Below are 19,445 nucleotides of genomic sequence, written 5' to 3'. Positions count from 1 at the left end.
TGCAGGATAAAGAGTTGGACCTGGGTTCCATTCCCTGATTTGTCCTTTATTGGCTGTTTGAACCTCAAGTAATAGATTACTTCAGGCTTGATTGAGATGATCCACATAAGACCCTTAGTTGGAGTTCTTATCTCCCAGTAAAGAGCATAATAAATTTTGGCTATTTTCCGTTACAGTCTTCAGCAACATCATTTTATCATCCCCACAACCTTCAACATCATGGTGGTCATCACCACATCCACCACCATCATCATCACCATGATCTCACTCTCCTGGGTCACCTCTTGGCCCTCTGTCCATTCCTAGATCCTCTTTGCACACTCTCTTCCTCTTCCAAACCCCAAGATATTAAGGTTCCTGTGGGTTATATTCTAAGCCCTTCTCCTTCCTCTCACTACTTTTCTCCCTGGATAATCTCATCCACAGTGGGACCTCATGTATCAGCCATTGCTGATGATTCCCAAATTCTTAACTTCAGCCCAGATTTCTCTTCTGAACCTCACACCTTATATCCAGCTACCCTTTGAATGTACCAGCAACTCTTCAAACCAAAACTCAGTGCATCTTTCTCTCCCTTGACTTTACGTGCTCTCTTTCTTATCTTAAAAGTGTTACCAAAGCTAGAAAGTGGGATGTCATCCCTGACTCTAATCTTTCCTCTTCCTCCAACATTTAATCAATGAAAAATTTTCATTATACTTTCTAAACTGTAAGTTCCGTATTAGCAAAAACCATATTAGAGCCGTAATCTCAGTGCCTGGCACCATACTCAATAAATAATTATTGAATGAAATCAGTAGAAGAATGAATGAAACTCTTGATTATGACCACCTCCTTCCATTTCCATTACCTCTTCTGTACCTCAGGCTAACATCAGTTCTCTCTCTCTTGTTCAGTTTAAAAGTTCTCTATAGCTGAAATGACCTAACTGCTTCTAGCATTGTAGTCTCCACCCCCAGAGCCACTATAGTTCATGGATCACACTGCAGCCAAGAACCTGAACATGATCATGCCTCCTCCCTGCTTAAAGCACTTCAGTAACTAAATAGTGATCTCGATTTGATACCCAGGTTACAACTATTGCCCTAGAACACTCTCAGAAAATGTCCTGGATAGAACAGTAATAAGGTGATCTTTCTATGTCTCATCTTTTCTGCTTACAGCTCCAGCCTCATTGTTCCTCATTTCTTCCTGGTTTTAGATTCGTAAAATTTTTCAAATGTGTTTTCCTCCTAGTTTCCATGTGTTTTTTTCTCCTGCCTTGAACATTTTTCCCTTTTCTCTTTGCCTGGCTGACTCATACCATCTAGGTTTCAGGTTAGACATTATTTTACAAAGAAATCTTTTGGGGCCCCAATTTTATGGTAGACACTTCTTTGTTTTTCCATAGCATCTTGCATTTCTCTAGTTCTTGCCTGTCTGCTTTAATGACCTGTTCATTTCTGTGGGTTCCCCATGAGCCTGTAAGCTCCATCAGGTTGGTGACCATATCTGCTCACTGCATAGTTGAATTCTGGTCCCCAATCCAGGGTCTTGAACATAGTTTGACACTCAGCAAATATTTGCTGAATGAATGAGGTAAAATCACTTGCTGGGAGAATGATTGAATTATGTGTGTGTGGAAAAATCTTCCCCTCTAATAAATGTCATGGGAATGTCCCTAATGGGTGGCTATAAACAGCATATTGTCTTCTTATCCCTGTTCATCGTGTCTGTGATGGTAGGGGAAATGATTCTGTGTTCCTTTGATTAAAAGTTCATTCTAGGACAGGATTTGGAGTTGGTACACACTGTCAATTCCAGGAAGTCTTGCAGGTGATAATGCTGGAAAACAAAGCAAAGAACAGCTGTTTTTCTAGCTTTCTTAAGCAGTTGAGGCTACTTTTATTTCAACTATATAAGAGAGATGGGTTTTTAAGTTATTTACTTTGAAGTTAAAATTAAATTTGCTTTCATTATGCTAACATATTCTAGCTTGTTTAAGTTCCAAGTTCTTACACTGTTAAAACAACAAACACAAAGTACCTCATACTTCTAATACAGTTATTTGTAAATTTGAAATCATATGCTTTGAACTGTTAGTTTTTATACTGTTATTTGATCTACAAAAGACTAATAGCATCATAGCATCTTGTTCCACATTTATTGACTGGAAAGGAGTTCTACCAATCGAAGGATCTATGAACAAAGATTAAAGACTATTTTTCCAAATAGAAATAGCTTTGATGTTTTTCTGATTATAGTAATAATACACAATTGCTGAAAAAAATTGAGAAATATGAGAAAAATATATAAAATCCATCTGTGAACTCACTTCTAGGTTATTGTGTCAAACGTACATAATACCCTAAAATATATACATTTATGGTATGTATTTCTAACTTTTCTGCATATATTATTGTATCAATACAGTTTTTCTGGTTTTTGGTGAAAATAGTGTTATTCTATGCATATGGCTTTAAAATGTGTTTTTTTTTTTTTGAGAGAGAGGAGAGAGAGAGAGAGAGAGAGAGAGAGAGAGAGAGAGAGAGAGAGAATTTTTAATATTTATTAGTTCTCGGCGGACACAACATCTTTGTTGGTATGTGGTGCTGAGGATCGAACCCGGGCCGCACGCACGCCAGGCGAGCGTGCTACCGCTTGAGCCACATCCCCAGCCCTAAAATGTGTTTTTTACTTGAAAAGTTTGAGAACTGTCATGGAGAGAAAAATTGATAAAGTAGATTTTTAGAAAGTTTTGCTTTCCAGTGCGTTGAATGTATCATTTCCCACTCCATCATACTCATTAAGAAAACTTCTAGCTGGGTACAGTGTTGCACACCTGTAATCCCAATGGCTCAGGAGGCTGAGGCAGGAGGATCACGAGTTCAAAGCCAGCCTCAGCAAAAGCGAAGCACTAAGCAACTCAGTGAGACCCTGTATCTAAATAAAATACAAAATAGGACCAGGGATGTGGCTCAGTGGTCGAGTGCCCCTGAATTCAATCCCTGGTACCCCACCCCGCAATGAGAAAACTTCTATAAAAATCTGTATTACTTTTTGCATTATTCAGGCTTCATTTGAAGGAAACAGAAATGATGCTACCTATTTTAAGAAGAAAATGATTTAATTTTATAAAATTGGTGTTTAAAAGATTACTGGGAGGGCTGGGCTTGTGGCTCGTGGCAGAGTGCTTGTCTTGCACATGGGAGGCACTGGGTTCAATCCTCAGCACCACATAAAAATAAATAAAGCAAAATAAAGATAAACTAAAAGATTACTGGGAAGTTTAGAAGAGTGGGCACTAAGCTGGCGAACTGAACTGCAAGGGATGAGGGGCTGCCCCTTCCTTCCCCATGACCAGTGAGATAGGGAATCAGAGGCAACCACTAGAATGACTGGCTCCAGAGGCACATCACTGTTGCTGACAGGCAGGGGTCTTGTCATTGCCATTACTATTGCCCAAGAGCCACACAGCCTTGTGCATGTGGTACTGGGGATTGAACCCAGGAGAGCTCTATCACTCCTTACTTTTTATTTTGAGACAAGGTGCTAAATTGCTGAGATTGGCCTCAAACTTGCAATCCTCCTGCCTCAGCCTCCTGAGTATCAGGCATGTGTCACTATGCCACACAAGCTTTTTAAATTGAGCCACATGGCCCCAAAATGGATGCCCTGCATCCTTGCCTCTTACTTCTCTCTCCTCAGTAGCTAGTGGCTTGTATCCTGAAAGCTAAAAAACAAAGAAACAAAGGCCTCCATGACTGTGCTCCTCATTAGAAACCACATAGATTTCCTCTGCCTCATTCTTGACTTCAAAATTTCATGTTAGTGTGTTTAACTGGCAAGAATTAAATCACATCTAGAAATAACTCGGGGGAGCCTAGGAAGTGCGGCTCTTGGTTGTCCCGTCTCTGCTAGATAGACAGCCCAAGCCAACCAGTGAGGAGGCTGGAGTGGACATTGACTCTCACCATATATCAGAGCTTTTGGTGTTGGATCTGGGCTCCTTTTGGATACATCGCTATATGAAAAAGAGGGACAATTTATCTGAATGGGGTAATATATACCACTACAATGTATTTAATCTAGTCTTATTGCTAGGTATTTCCTTTTCTTTCTATTTTTCATATAATGTTTTGATAAATTCTCAGAGTCATTAATAGCTTAGGCCTTATTTTAATTGACCCATCAGGACAGTTGACAGGACAGTTCCTTCTCTTAACACCCTTTCTTCACTAGGTTCCAGAACCTCTTGCTTCCCTGGTTTTCACCTGCTCAGTCTAAGTCTTCTCACTGTTCCTCCTCATCTCTCCACTCCTAATGTCCCTGAGACTGAGTCCTGGGATGTCGACTCTTGTTAGTTTACTCTACTCCCTGGTCCTATCCCCCGATCTTAAGGCTTCAAATATCCTGGACTCCAAAGCTTTACTCTTAGTAGCTAAGATGTACTTTTATTTATTTATTTTTAATTTGTAAAATGTGTGATTTTTTAATTGATTTAAAAAATAAATGACAGCAGAATGCATTATAATTCTTATTACCCATATAGAGCACAATTTTTCATATCTCTGGTTGTATATAAAGTATGTTCACACCAATTCGTGTCTTCATACATGTACTTTGGATAATGATGTCCATCACATTCCACCATCCTTGCTAACCCCCTGCCCCCTCCCTTTCCCTCCCACCTCTCTGCCCTATCTAGAATTCATCTACTCCTCCCATGTTTCCCCTCCCTACTCCACTATGAATCAGCCTCCTTATATCAGAGAAAACATTCAGCATTTGTTTTTGGGGGGATTGGCTAATTTCACTTAGCATTATCTTCTCCAGTGCCATCCATTTACCTGCAAATGCCACGATTTTGTTCTCTTTTATTGGTGAGTAAAATTCCATTATGTATATATGCTACATTTTTTTAATCCATTCACCCACTGAAGGGCATCTCGGTTGGCTCCGAAGTTTAGCTATTGTGAATTGTGTTGCTATAAACATTGTTGTGGCTATGTCCCTTTAGGATGCTGTTTTTAAGTCTTTTGTATATTGGCCAAGTAGAGGGATAGCTGGGTCAAATGGTGGTTCTATTCCCAGATTTCCAAGGAATTTCCATACTGCTTTCCATATTGGCTGCACCAGTTTGCAGTCTCACCAACAGTGTATGAGTGTACCTTTTTCCCCACATCCTCACCAACATTTATTGTTGTTTGTCTTCATAATAGCTGCCATTCTGATCGGAGTGAGATGATATCTTAGAGTAGTTTTGATTTGCATTTATCTAATTGCTAGAGATGATGAACATTTTTGCATATATTTGTTAATTGATTGTATATCCTCTTCTAAGAAGTGTCTGTTCAGATACTTGGTCCATTTGTTGATTGGGTTATTTATTTTTTTGGTGCTTAGTTTTTTGAGTTCTTTATATACCCTAGAGATTAAGATATACTTTTATATTCTCTCTAAACACCTCAAACTTAATACTTCCCAAACAAACTTCTGCTCTTTCCCTCTCTTTATTCACAGTTTTCATCTCAGTTCACAGCCCCTCCATCCTTCTTTTTTCTTAGGACAGAAACAGGGAGTCATCCTTGATGTCTCTCTCTTACATTCAACTTCAGTCCATCAGCAAATCCTGTTGACTGTACCTCCAAAACCATCCACGATCCAGTGATTACTCTCCGTCACCCCCTGTTTCCTGCTGTTCTAAGCCACTGTTATTTCTCTCATGGACTGTGAATTCAGCTCCTGAGTGGTCTCTTCCATCCTTGCTTCCCTAGAGTGTCAAAGTTAGATCATGTCACTCCTTTGCTCAAAAGAATGACATCTTAGTGAATTTCCATCTCACTTGGAATAAGAATCCTTACAGCAACCCCCAGGGATCTCCTCCCCTGCATGCTGGCTCACTTTATTCTTGCCTCCTTGATGTTTTTAAGTACCCCTATCCCTGAGAGTCTTGGCAATTACTGACCCCTCAGCTTGGAATGCTCTTTCCCCAGATACCCACATATTTCCCTCATCTCTCTCAAGAGGGACGGGGCTGTCGCCCACTCAGGAAGGCCCTTACTGATCACCCTCCTTAAAATTTCCAAATGGTTTCCCCTTGAGCTCTCCAAACTCCCCTCCTCTGCTTCATTTTCCTCCATAGCACCTCAAACTTTCTCTTTTTTCTCTCACATTTTTTTTACTGGCTCCTTACAGTTGTACATATTGGTGTTTTTACATATTTGTACATGCACACAATATAACAATATAATTTAACCAATGTCACACTCCTCTGTACTTCCCCCCTCCCTCCCTGCCTTTCACCCCTTGGTCCCCTTCCTCTAATGATCCCCCTTTGATATTTAGGACCTCCACTTCCACCTTTGTTTTCTTTTTTCCTTCCACATATGAGAGAAAACATACAATCTTTAAGCTTCTGCATTTGACTTATTTCACTTAACATCATGGTCTCTAGTTCCATTCATTTTCCTGCAAATGTCATTTCGTTTTTCTTTGTGGCTGAATAAAACTCCATTGTGTGTGTATACCACATTTTCTTGTATCCATTCATCTGTTGATGAAACCTAGGCTGCTTCCATAGTTTGGCTATTGTGAATTGTGCTGTTATAAACATGGTTGTACAGGTATCACCGTAGTGAGATGACTTTTAATTCTTCAGGAGCACCTCAAACTTTCTAGTGAATTACATGACTTTTTTCTTTTATTGCATGTCCCCCCCTCCATGAGAAAATCTATTTTTAAATACTTTATTGTTGAATCCTCAGTACATTGTACAGTGTCTAAATACATGGTAATTATTCATTAAGTGTTTGTCAAAATTAATAAATTTCTTTATACATGCCTCATTGAGCATGAATCTATTTATTTATTAATTCCTAGGGTGAGATATACACATAAATTGCCTAAAAAGGTTTTGGCAATTTGTTCTCCTGCCAGGGTTCCATGAGAATGTCGCTTTCCTGGCACCTTTACCAATACCATGGCCTGGCCACAGTGACATTTTTGTTCCTTGAACTTACCATGCCGTTTCTACTTGATGCATTCTATTGACTTCTCCCTTCTTCCAGTGCTCTCTGCCACTCCTTTATCTGGCTTAGGTCTTATTATTCAGGACTCTAAATATCACTTCCTTGGAGAAGCCTTCCCTGACCTTCTGCTCTAAAGTAATCCTCCTATCACCGTATATTACATTATACCTATTTTGTTTTTACCATAGCATATATCACATCTAAATATTTCCATATATATATATTTGTCTGTCTGTCTATCTATACATTCTTTTTCTAAAGCATAAGCTGTGTGAGAACAAGACACTAGGTGAAGATGGATTAGAAGTGCACTATTTTTCTGGATGAGCAAAGCAAAGCTTCTTTTCAAATATGAAGGCATTTTTAATAGCAAATGCTGAAAGATCTAGAAGTTTAAATATTCTTGTCAGCATATTTGTTTTAGATAAGCTATATTTGCTTTCTTAAAGTGTTGATAAGCTACATAGTTTCTTAAGTTTCTGAAGTCTCCTTTTTCACTTAGTTTCTACAAACTACTATTTCTTTTGTAAAATTGAATTTAATGCTGTTGCTTTCTTTTTTGTTTCCACAGCTTTTGGAAAGAACCAACAATGGTTTTGAAGAATCAGATTCCGGTGCTACCAAGAGTCCACTCCACTTAGCTGTAAGTGAGAGGCTGTGGGCAACCTCCCCTGTCAGAAAAAGAATCCAAGCATTGCTAAAACTAGGCTGCTCTTGAAATGTAAGCATAGTAATGAGTAACTAGTGATATGAAAGTAAGACATGGTTAAAGGTCCAGGCTGCAGAGAGAAAGACTACTTCACCTTGTAGTCCCAGCTTTACGAGTTGCTTTACACCTACCCTGTACTGAGCCTCAGTTTCCCCATCTGTAAAATGAGAACAAATGAAAAGATAAAATGTATATAAAGTCTTTACAACAGTGTACTTTATAACATTTAGCCATCTTTAAAATTCAAAGAAAACATTTCTGTTTAAGAAATTTGCTCCTAGAAAATAATATGCAAATTTTAAGCCAATTCAAATAACAACACAATTAAAACCTATCAGGGTTTTTAAGCACCAACTTATAAGAGAAGTGAACAGGTATAGAATTGCAACTGTATTCTAATTGGACTTGACATCAAGGTCTTAGAGGAAGTCTTAGACTCCAGTTCTTATACTGGGTGAGATCTGGGAGGGAGAGGAAGAAAAGTTGTCTTATCACCAGTAAAGCTTCCTCTCCACATCCGAGTAATCAAAGAGAAATGCATCAGCTCAGAGCAGAGCACCTGAGACTCTTCATGGGGCACCAACGTGGGAATCACTTCTGCTGCTCTGCCTTGCATCCTGTCCAGCTGGACATTGGTGATCTGTGGCTGTGCTGAAGAGCCCAGCTGTCTGGTGGCCACACTGGGCCACAGCCAGCTCTCCTGCCCAGAGTGCTGCGGAATTGCAGGCACTCAGTTCATGGTCACAGAGGTGGTGTCTGGATGCTTCTTTGCCTAGTAAAGAAGAGGCAGAACTCTGGGAAAAATGGGAAGGGGGTATGTCAAAGTTTAACTGTTGTTATGATATTTCACTTATGCATGTCTAACCAGTTCTTCAGTGGTGTTCTGATTTTAAAAAATGAGATGGAGAGGTAGGAGAGAGAAATTTTTTATTAATAGACACACTTAGGCATTCATGCAGAATGGGAGTAGACAAGGCCATCAATGGCACAAGGATTGGGAGTACCCAGAACTGATCACGGTGCATGCATGGAGTCCTCCCTTCCTACCTGTCTCTCCACGTACTCAACAGTATACCTGCTGACGCCCCAGTCACAATCCTCTGCCTCACCCACCAATACAGCCACTATACACACGGGCACATGCACATGTGTGCGCACACACCCATCTTGAATACAGTGACATTAGTAACCTCTCTGTTCCTGGAGGTGGACTTCAAGTGGAGAAATGGGTAGACAGTGGAATATGTATATGTAAAAAGCTTCATACCAGTTGGCTATTAACACAGGTTGCTCTAAAGATTGCTCTTTAGAATCCCTGCCCACCATCTGCTGTGCCTGGGGAAGCTTCCCCAAGAGAAAGAATTCACAAAATAGCCCTGGCTGCCCCTAGAGAGGTCTGTGTGGAGAGTTCTCTCAGACAGAATTCTCGTGCCCTTTGAAAGTGAGGTCAATTGCACTGCCAAACCTGCTATTTATTAATTTGAGAGAGAGTTTCTTGGATTCCAAAAATTCTATCATCTCTCATTCATTTTTGTCAAAAATTATTTGTGAAGTACTTACTGTGTGCCAGTTCTCTCTGATCTCCATGGGGCTCCAGCCCTATAAAGACAGGGTGATGATATCATTGGAAAGATTTGGCTTCAGTTGTCCTTCAGCTAGCAGGGGTCAAGGAAGCACACAGAGAGGAGGTCCCAGCTAACTTACCCAGACATGGTTTTCCCACCTATAAATGAAGGAGTAAATTAACTGAGGTTTCTAAGGACACTTCCCTATTTGTTAATTTGTTTAATTGTTAACTGTGTGATCTGAGCCAAGTACCTAATCTTTTGTGTCTCAGTTTCTCTACTCAAAATATGAGAATAGTAGTACCTCATCAGGGGTCATTGTGGCAATGGCATGAGTTAGTGCTTATAAAGTGATTAGATGAGCTGGCTTCAGCCTCATCATTCTTAACATTGATATCATTCTTTCCTTCGACATATACTGACTGTGAGTACTGCCAAGCATTCTTCTAGAAGCTGGAGGTGTTGCAGTAAAGAAATCCTGGTCTCTGTTCCTGGAGAGTTTCCCAGCTAGAAGAGACATTAGGCAAATAATATATACCATGACAGATGGTAAGGAGTGGCAAAGAAAAATGAATGAGATCCATGAGAGAGAGAGTATCAAGGTGGTAGACAGGGTGCTATTTTACATAGCATAGAATCTCATATTTGAACAGAGACTTACAGAGCTGCTTATGTCCATGTCTGACAGAAGGTGTTTCTGGGCACAAGTGCAAAGTCCTGGGGTGAGGGCATGCTTGGCATGTCCATACAACAGCAAAGAGGCCCCTGTGGCTAGAGCAGAGTGGTAAGGGAGGTGGTGAGGAGGACATACTGTGGAGAGCGTGGAGTGGTGGGAGGGCTGCCATAGATCCCGAGGGCCTCATAATCCATTCTAAGAACTTTGGCTTTTACTCTGAGCAAAATAGGAAACTGTTTGGACAGTTTTGAGGAGACAAATGACATGATATGTTGAACATTTTTAAATATATTTGTTTATTGATTGTATTTCTTCTTCTGTGACGTGTCTGTTCAGTTCCTTAGTCAATTTATTGATTGGGTTATGTGAGGGTTGTTTTTTTTTTTGTTTTTTTTTTTTTTTGGTGTTAAGTTTTTTGTGCTCTTTGTATATCCTGGAGATTAATGCTCTATCTGAGGTGCGTGTGGTAGAGATTTTCTCCCATTCTGTAGGTTCTCTCTTCATGTTCTTGATTGTTTCCTTTGCTGTAAAGAAGCTTTTGGTTTGATTCCATCCCATTTATTGATTCTTGATTTTACTTCTTGCGATTTAGGAGTCTTGTTAAGGAAGTCAGATCCTAAGCTGACAATGGTGGAGATTTGGACCTACTTTTTCTTCTGTTAGGTGCAGGGTCCCTGTTCTAAGGCTCACTTAACTTCTGTGTTAAATTATAAGGGCTCAAAAGCCGAAGCAAGACAACCAGGAAGGAAATGACAATGATGACTATTCTTTCCCTCTAAAGTCTAACGCTTTTTTAAAAAAAAAAAATCTTTTGCTTCAAGATCCTCATAAGTATGCCCACCCTCTCCTAGGTTCTCTAGTCTCTTTAGCAATTAACCTGATAAAACCCAAGGCACATAATTTCTTGAGTGGACCCACTCTAGAAATGGAATAAGATGCCCCCAGACACTCTCAAACCTTAACTGCTACAAGAGACCTGACCTGCCTTGAGTCACTATTTCCTGTCTGAATGATTCAGGTCTCCAGAGTTATCAGCCCAGTGAGTTTCATAAACATTTCATCAACCTGAAAAAAATTAAGAAAGAAGGTTATGCAAATGAAAGCCTCCAGCTGTTAAGATTTCCAGATGGACCCATTCTTTTCATGGACTCTGTTGAGGTCCCAATTCTTTCCCCTGTTGCCCTTAGTTCCTATGGAGAAAGGTTTGGAGAAATTAATCATGTTTAAGAAACAGAAGTTATCCTAATGAGGTGTTTTTTTAAAAGAAGTTATTTCTTAAAATCATTTAAAAGCCTGATTGAACCTCCAATGAAGGCTTTATGCATAAAGTTCAAGTGCTGCAAGGTAGACTAAAGGAAGAAGCATGAAAAATTCTATAGATCAATCTGGCCTTTCAATCATTCTGTCTTTAAGAGCATTTTCAAGTTCCTGATATAGAAGAAAGTATGGGTTAAAATTCTAAAACTTTTCTACTTAACAGATTCACTTTTTTTAAAAAAAATCTACATCCCAAGCCCTTTTAATTTTTTATTATTATTATTATATTTATTTTGAAACAGGGTCTCACTAAGTTGCCCTGGCTGGCTTCAAACTTGTGATCCTCTTACCTCAGCCTCCTGAGTAGCTGGGATTACAGCCATTCACTTCATTTTATTTTAATATTAAGCTTCTTTAACACAAGCTGATGAGTTTATTTTTTGTTGTGAGGATTAAAGGGAAAAGTGCAGGGATCTTCTGCAGGGGCAAGTTCTGAAGTCAGCACCTCACTTAAGCGTCCTGCGTTACGACTCTTGTTCTGGACAGTGCTGACTCCTTCCTACCAGTTTTCCTCCTGGATCTTTCTCCTTCCCCTGTGTTTCTTCTCTAAACCTAAGTGCATGAGCCATTGTGCTTTGGATACATGGATGTATTATAAATTTCCAATTCCATTTTCCTAGGCCAAGTCAAATTAACAGAGATTAAAGTCCTTACTGTCCGTGTCATAACACTGAAGGAGCCAGTATTCGCAAATAGCATCTAGACCCTGCTGTTATCTACGTGGGCTCATTTTCCTTTGGTGTAGAGTCGTGATTTCTACATAATTTGAATCAGTGGCTACCATTACAGTTGAAAATGGGATGAAGCGTTTTGCAAAGTCATTTTTCAAATAAGCAACAGATTGAAGCTCATAGTGAAACAAAAGACTGACTCACATCATGTTGTAGATGCCTCTATTACCACAGCCCTTTACATAAGATTAGATGCTCCCGAGGTAGCTTAAAATCACCTGTAGCCTGATTTGATAATGGCTGAAACTGATTGAAGGGTATATGGGAATTAATTAGTGTGTGTGTGTGTGTGGTGTGTGTGTTTGAAGTTTCCTATAATAAAAAGTTAAAGAGATACCCCCTTAGAGCCATATAGCATCCTTTCATATTCTCTCTTGAAAAGCCTGCAGGTAAGTCTCCACCTTTGAAACGCAGGTTCTCCATGAAAAACTCGGTCATCATTGATAAAATGAGGATAACAAGAATATCTAAACGCTGACTGTTGAGAGACTTAAATGAGGTAATACATGTCCAGTGCACTGCTGTCTGATGCACAGTAGTCTGTCAGTAGAAGTTAGCTGTTCCTTTAGAATTCAGGTTGGAATGAAAGCTCACTGTCCCATGCAGTTATGGTTTGCACAGCAAGTATAGATCGAAAGTTAGACATATGGGAATTTGTATTTCTATTTCAAGAGAGGATGTGTGTGCAGTAAAAGAGCAATAGTTCAGAAATTAGTCCCAGAGGTGTACCTTCTTGCTCTATAGCTCTGTTCAAATCACTTTATCTCTATGTTGAGCTTTCTATAGCAGGAGTTTGAGTTTTGATTCAGTATTGTTATTCAGTCCTCTTCCATTACATGTAAACACAAAAGTATTTAGATTGAAAGTCAACTAAATGGAATTACTGGGGAAAAGTATATGCTTCAAGCATGCTTTTAGGTCACAGATTCTGGATTTCAGAGCCTGATTTGTCACTAGCTAAATGGTCACAAATGAGTGCATTAAAACTGCTTGTTCTGTGCTTTTCATCAATGAAAAAGGATGTTTGCAAAGATTAAACAAGATGCTAGACCCTCATCATGGTGCCCCACACATAACAATCCCTTAATAAATCTTTGGTATTTAAAGAATGTATTTCTACCACTAAAATGAATAAATGATAACAGTCATTCATTTATTAATCAAATAATTGTTCAGTGCTAAGCATGATTGTAGGATACAACAGTGAACAGTCCGCATAAAGTCCCCTCAGTCACAGACAAACAAATCAATAGACATGCAATGGATATCAGATGGTAATACATGCTATGAAGACAAAGTAAAGCAGGCTAAGTGGAGTGGAGAGTGGAGGGGTATTTCACACCGGCTTCTCTGGGAAACTTCTCTGATAAGGTGGTATTTCAACAGAAGCACCAGAAAGCTATGTGTCTCTCTGGAGGAAGAGCTTTCCAGACACAAGAAACAGAAAGGTGCAATGACCCAGAGTAGGAAAAGCATGTATTTAATTCAGAGGGGGCGAGTGTGAGCAAAGGGATGTGCAGAAGATAAGGGTAGGGGAAGCCAGATCCTGAGGACCTGACTGGTACTAGGGGCTTTGAATTTCATTACCAATGAGGGAAAAAGCTATAGGTTAGTTTTAAACAAGGAGCGATATGATCCAGCTTGGGTTTGGGAAGGTATCATCTGTATCAGTAATAAATTATGGGGGGACAGGATGGGAAGGGAAGCTTTTTCCAGGATTATGGCAAAACATTATGCATTATACAGAAGCTATAATAGTGAGAAGTGGGTAAATTCTAGACACATTGTAAAGAAAGAGTAGAGATGGTGACACCTGGGAAGGGGCATAGAGGGCTGCTACTTGAAAAACCACACCTTCATGTGAATTAGAACAGGGATATGAAATCAGGTATCGTGATGCCTCCAGCATTGTTCTTTTTGCTTAGGAGAGGGGAGAGAGGCCAAGGAGGGGGATGTGGTCAAAGAATGATATCTGCAGGTATGAAAATGACACTGAAACCCATTGATTTGTACAATTAACATATTAATAATTGCAATTAAAACTTAAAATGGGGGGCAGGTATATGGGTAGTCATTTTCCTGTGGATACCTGTGAATCCATGACCCTTCTGAGCGAGTAAGGAAAGATATGCCTTCCTCTCAGCAGATATGCCCCCCATATCAGGGCATTCAAGGTGGGGGGAGCTATTCTTCAGTGCCCACTGTACTATTGTCTCAGAACCTTGTTCAGGGCTATGGTTTACACTTAAGAACAGGGAAGACAAAAATAACTCCAAGCTTTGGGGCTTGTGCAACTATAAGGATAAAGTTGCCATTTACTCAAATGGGAAGGTTGCAGATAGAACACGTTTGTGGAGGAAAATTAAGAACTGAGTTTGGGGTGCCTGTTAAACATTTAAGTGGAAATACCAAGAGGTGGTGGGATATACAAGCTAGAAGTAAAGGGAGAGATTGGGACTAGGATATAAATTTGAAGTTCATTAATTTATGAGTTATTATATTGCAGATTACATATAATATATGCTTAATATGTAAAAATAACACTAATCATTAACAAAAATGTAATGATAAAGTCCTTTTTAAATATATCAGTACTCTTGGGGGTATTGAGCTATAACTCAGTGGCAGAATGCTTGCCTAGCATGTGTGAGGCACTGGGTTCAATCCTCAGCACCACATAAAAGTAAATATACAAAATAAAGGTGTTGTATCCATCTACAACTAAACAAACTTTTTAAAAAATAAATAAATAAATGAATCAGTGCTCTTAATTTCTATGAATTATTTGATATCTAGTGTTTGTTAGTGTTGTTAACATATACTCAGGGGGAAAAACATTTAAACTATTTTTTAAAAGCTAAGGTGAACTAAGTCCATATGCTCATTATTCTCTCTCCCAGTTCTAGAGGTAACTACTATTAATAACTTCTTTTATATCCTTCTGAAAATGTTCTATGAACATAGAACTATATATAAATATGTATATAATGCATATGTTTGCTTTTTATATAAATGAGGTCATGCTATATATACCATCTGCAACTTAGTTTCTTTTAAAAAAATTTTTATAGATACTGTCAAATCACCCTTCACAAATGTCATACCAATCTGTACTCCCACCAACCGAGTATCAGATTGCTTTTTTCACAGTCTCCACTAATATTGGACATGACCAAACTTTTTAATCATTGCCAATCTGGCAGTTGAAAATAGTGCTTTAAAAATTTACATAGTTTTTCATATGTCTGTTGGCCTTTTACGTTTCTTTTTCTGTGATCTGCCTTTTCATGCCCTTTGTACATTTTCCTAATTTTTAAAATGGTTTCTAAGAGCTCTTTTTATATTAAGGTGATTAATCCTTTGTGCTAAGCCTTTTTTCAAATAAAATGGGCCTTCAGTAATAGCTGCCGTGGAAAATAAAAGGTGCAGGTAACAAAAGAGGGGACTGTGACTGCTAGACTTTGGGGACATGCTTTTCCTCTCTATTTTTTTTTTTACTTCCCTCTCTGATCCATTTTTCCCCAGATAATCTTACTCCCCATTTCTCTTTTATTTTCAATGTCCCTTGCCTGTTGGGAAGGGGAGGGGGGTGGAGAAGGATATACATTTTTTACCTTATACACTGACTAAATAATATCTTTCAAAATTTTAGTCTTTTTAGTAGTATAAAGTTTCTTAATCTTGACATATCATAGGATCTCATAATAGATCTGAACTTGGCACTGGTACGTGGTATATATTTCCTTAATTGTTTCTATGGTTTGATTATAATCAGTGGAAGAAATAAAGGAGGGAAGAAGCATCAACTACACAGAAGACATTATGCAAGGCCCGTGTAATTTTTCTCTTTTCATCTTCACACCAACCCCAGGAGGCAGCTTTTATTGCTCTCATTTGATAGATGAGGAAACAAACTCTAAGTGCAATTAAGAAAACTTGCCTAAGGTCACATGGTCACATGGTTGATTTAGTCAAAGTTAGACTGGAAGGAAAGGTCTACCTGCCTCTGTGGAATTCCAAACTCCAGGATGTTTTTAGTAATTTTTTTTTTCCTCCAACTTTGCTAACAGAAAACACTCCTGAATTTTTTCCTCGTTTTGTCAGTTGATGTGGTTAGAACTGAACTGAAAGGTGCAAGAAAATATTAATTCATGCAATTATTCATTGTATATTAGATAATTAGATTGGTAGGTATAAAAATACATTAATGCACTTTGTGCCTTTGGAGCAAATTATTTGACAAAAGAGAAAGAATATGAAGAAATTCATATGTAACTGTGAGGTTTGTATGTCTAATGCTCTGATTTGCCAGAAAACCCAAGGGATTTTCTGCTTTGCTCTTCGGAGTGGCCTTGGAAGCTCAGCCCCTTGTCTGGATTATGTGGGATATGAAGTGAGTGAGCTTGCAAATCCCTGCCTTCTTCTTCATAGGCCTACAATGGGCACCATCAAGCCTTGGAGGTCCTTTTGCAGTCACTGGTGGACCTGGACATCAGGGACGAGAAAGGCCGCACGGCTCTGGATCTGGCCGCCTTTAAGGGACACACAGAATGTGTGGAAGCACTTGTCAATCAGGGAGCATCCATCTTTGTGAAAGACAATGTAACCAAAAGAACCCCACTTCACGCCTCAGGTAAGACTTGTCAAGGGTCTAGTGACCCTAGTTTTATTCATTGTTTGAATAAAAAAGTGGCAGAATCCTCTTGAACCCCATTTTTTATAATATTGATTTTCTTTCAATATCACATAGACCTACATATTTCCAAAAATTTTTTGATCTGATATACCTTTGGAGATGATTGGTGTTCTCTGGTGTTCTCTGGCCAACAGCCTCTTTTTATTGTTGTTGTTGTTTTCCTTAACCCAAAAGACTGTTCTGAACCTTCGACCAAAAGGCTACCACAAAACTTTGTGGAAAAAAGGTCAAGATAAAATGTGATCCTCAGAATAAGTTCTATAGAACAAACCACATCAAAATCACATGGCATTTTAAAGCATGACATTAATGATATTGCAGGTCTATTTCGTGTAGAGAAACATCAGACTGTGATCCAATCAGTACATCATTCTACCAACCTAAATGATGCTCTTTAGCTTTTGCTCTGTTTCTTGATGCATCAGATGTAAAAATAGAGACTCTTAAAAAGTGCATGTATTTATCAAAAAGTAACAAGTTTGTCTTTTCTGGGAGTTTCCTCCAATGCTTGTTGGTTGGTGTGGTTAGAACTGAACTGATAGGTGCGAGAAAACATTAATTCATGCAGTTATTCTTCCACCTTCAATATTTATAGATGTACACACAGATATAAAGATAAGGTAGAAGAGTCTCTGGCTCAGCTAAGGCATAAATACCTTTGGGCCCAGGAAAGTCAGTAATATTAGCCTTTGATGGGATTTTAGTAGTCATGGTCTGATAAATAAAAGTAACTTACACAATGAAATGTGGTTGTATTGAAAATTAAATGAAGATAGCCCCCCCCACCCCGCTTAACTTTATGATTCTTGTTATTGGGAAAAACTTTCTGGGAATGATAGACTTTGTAGAAGTATTTCCACAGCCATTTCTTAACTTCCAACCCAGTGAAAAGATAGAATACAGAGACTTAAAAAAAAAAACAAAAAAACAAAAAAAAAACCTGTTGTCTAAATATCTAGAAATGATTGTTGCTGGAAAAAACTTTAACCATGAGGTCAGTGATGTTTGGTGTCATTGAATAACAAATTCTTACTTCCCATCACATTTAGTCTTTTGGCCACCCTGGCGTTTTGGATATAATTAATAATGTTCAAATGTGGAAGACTGCCCTGTATAAACAGGTGAACAGTGAGGCGCAATTGTCATGTAGGTGTGGTCCAAGGGCACCCCCTAGTGGTAAAAAAGACTCGCTCCCTTCAGGTTTCCTTCACGTCATTCATTAAAAAGACACAGGCTGGAGAGAAAAGGGAAATTGCATGGAAATGAAGGGAGACCCTCATTGCTATACAAAATTACATATAAGAGGTTGTGAGGGGAATGGGAAAATAAACAAGGAGAGAAATGAATTACAGTAGATGGGGTAGAGAGAAGATGGGAGGGGAGGGGAGGGGGGATAGTAGGGGATAGGAAAGGTAGCAGAATACAACAATTACTAATAGGGCATTATGTAAAATTGTGGATGTGTAACCGACGTGATTCTGCAATCTGCATTTGGGGTAAAATTGGGGGTTCATAACCCACTTCAATCTAATGTATGAAATATGATATGTCAAGAGCTTTGTAATGTTGTGAACAACCAATAATAAAAAAATAAATAAATAAACTTAAAAAAAAAAGACACAGGCTGTCATCTAATGCTGTTCTCTACAAAATGTCTGCTGTGCAGGAACTTTAGCCTGTGGCTTGAGGATCTGCTTACCCAGAATCTTTTTCAACTCCCTGGAGGAGGCCCATTTCCTTGTTTCAAGTCCTCAGAGTACTGTAAGGAGCGGCAGCCAGGATGGATATTAGAGGTTTGGGCACAGATGGATGCAGTGACAGTTGTGTTCTTTGAGTAGCAAGAAAAATGGCTATCACTCACAGCCATGGAGAGGCTGAGCTGGTCTGAGACAAAGCTGGAGCTAGCAGGGCACAGCTGAAGATGTTAACATCTTTTTGCTAGAAGGCAGTTGGGGAGGAAATGTAGTGTATGGGAAGCCAAGAAGAATTCAAGTTTGGCTACACTTTCACTCTAAGGGGCACATAAATTTCTCTGAGGACTACTAGTTAAGTTTAAAAAGCTAATGTACCCCCCCCCCCAAAAGAAGAAGAAGAAGAACAACAACAACTATAGAAATTGTTTTGTTGTGTAATACACTGGATGAGTGATATGAACTTAGATTATTGTGTTCCTCTTATGTTTAGCCAAAATTCAAATCTTTGGAATTAGTATGACTTAAAGACTATCATTTTGATATAGAAATAGGAAATGGTCAAAGTTTATTATTTTTCCACCGTCAGGAACCCAGCTGTCGGTCCTTTGGTAATCCTGTCCTTTAGGCATACATTAAATTCCTTGTATATTCCAACAATGGTAACAGATTTAGTGTAATTTTAGGGAAAAAAAAAAAGAAAACAGCAGCAGCAATGTATTACCTATAACTCTGATCCACGAAATTTCCTCTAGAGATACATAAATGGAATGTTGCTGAGAATGAGCTGAATGCAATGGTCTACAAAATGTGGGCATTATTCCTGCAGTTCATTTGAATGGTGTCGACAAATGTGAGCTAATTCTAATATGTATTGTCCCTGAAAACTGTGTCGATGTTAAATTAGCATTCTCTCAAGACTGGCAAGCAATAAAAGCACTGTAAAATGCAGCTCTGAGAAGAGCCTTTATCAATGTGACATAGCTGCCTCTATTCTCCACATCCATAACAGGGGAAATTCAATGTATTTTATGGTGTTCTTATTGTTCA

At 38.9% G+C, this 19,445-nt stretch overlaps 1 protein-coding gene across 1 annotated transcript in view; it reads left to right on the top strand.

The window, feature by feature from the left end:
• The window catches only part of ANKRD44 (ankyrin repeat domain 44), a 300,661-nt gene that overhangs the window by 260,023 nt on the left and 21,193 nt on the right, over window positions 1–19,445 (top strand). Inside the window, exons 17-19 of the mRNA XM_081261737.1 lie at window positions 7,582–7,653; window positions 16,440–16,683; window positions 17,130–17,181. Of these exons, the coding sequence (XP_081117863.1) occupies window positions 7,582–7,653; window positions 16,440–16,683; window positions 17,130–17,181 (368 nt within the window). The remainder of the gene's footprint in view (window positions 1–7,581; window positions 7,654–16,439; window positions 16,684–17,129; window positions 17,182–19,445) is intronic.

This window comes from Spermophilus citellus (genome assembly GCF_964194105.1).
Source record: "Spermophilus citellus genome assembly, chromosome: 11".
Classification (NCBI taxonomy): Eukaryota; Metazoa; Chordata; class Mammalia; order Rodentia; family Sciuridae; genus Spermophilus; species Spermophilus citellus.
Note: the sequence above shows the minus strand (reverse complement) of the source record. Positions and strands in the feature narration are given on the sequence as shown.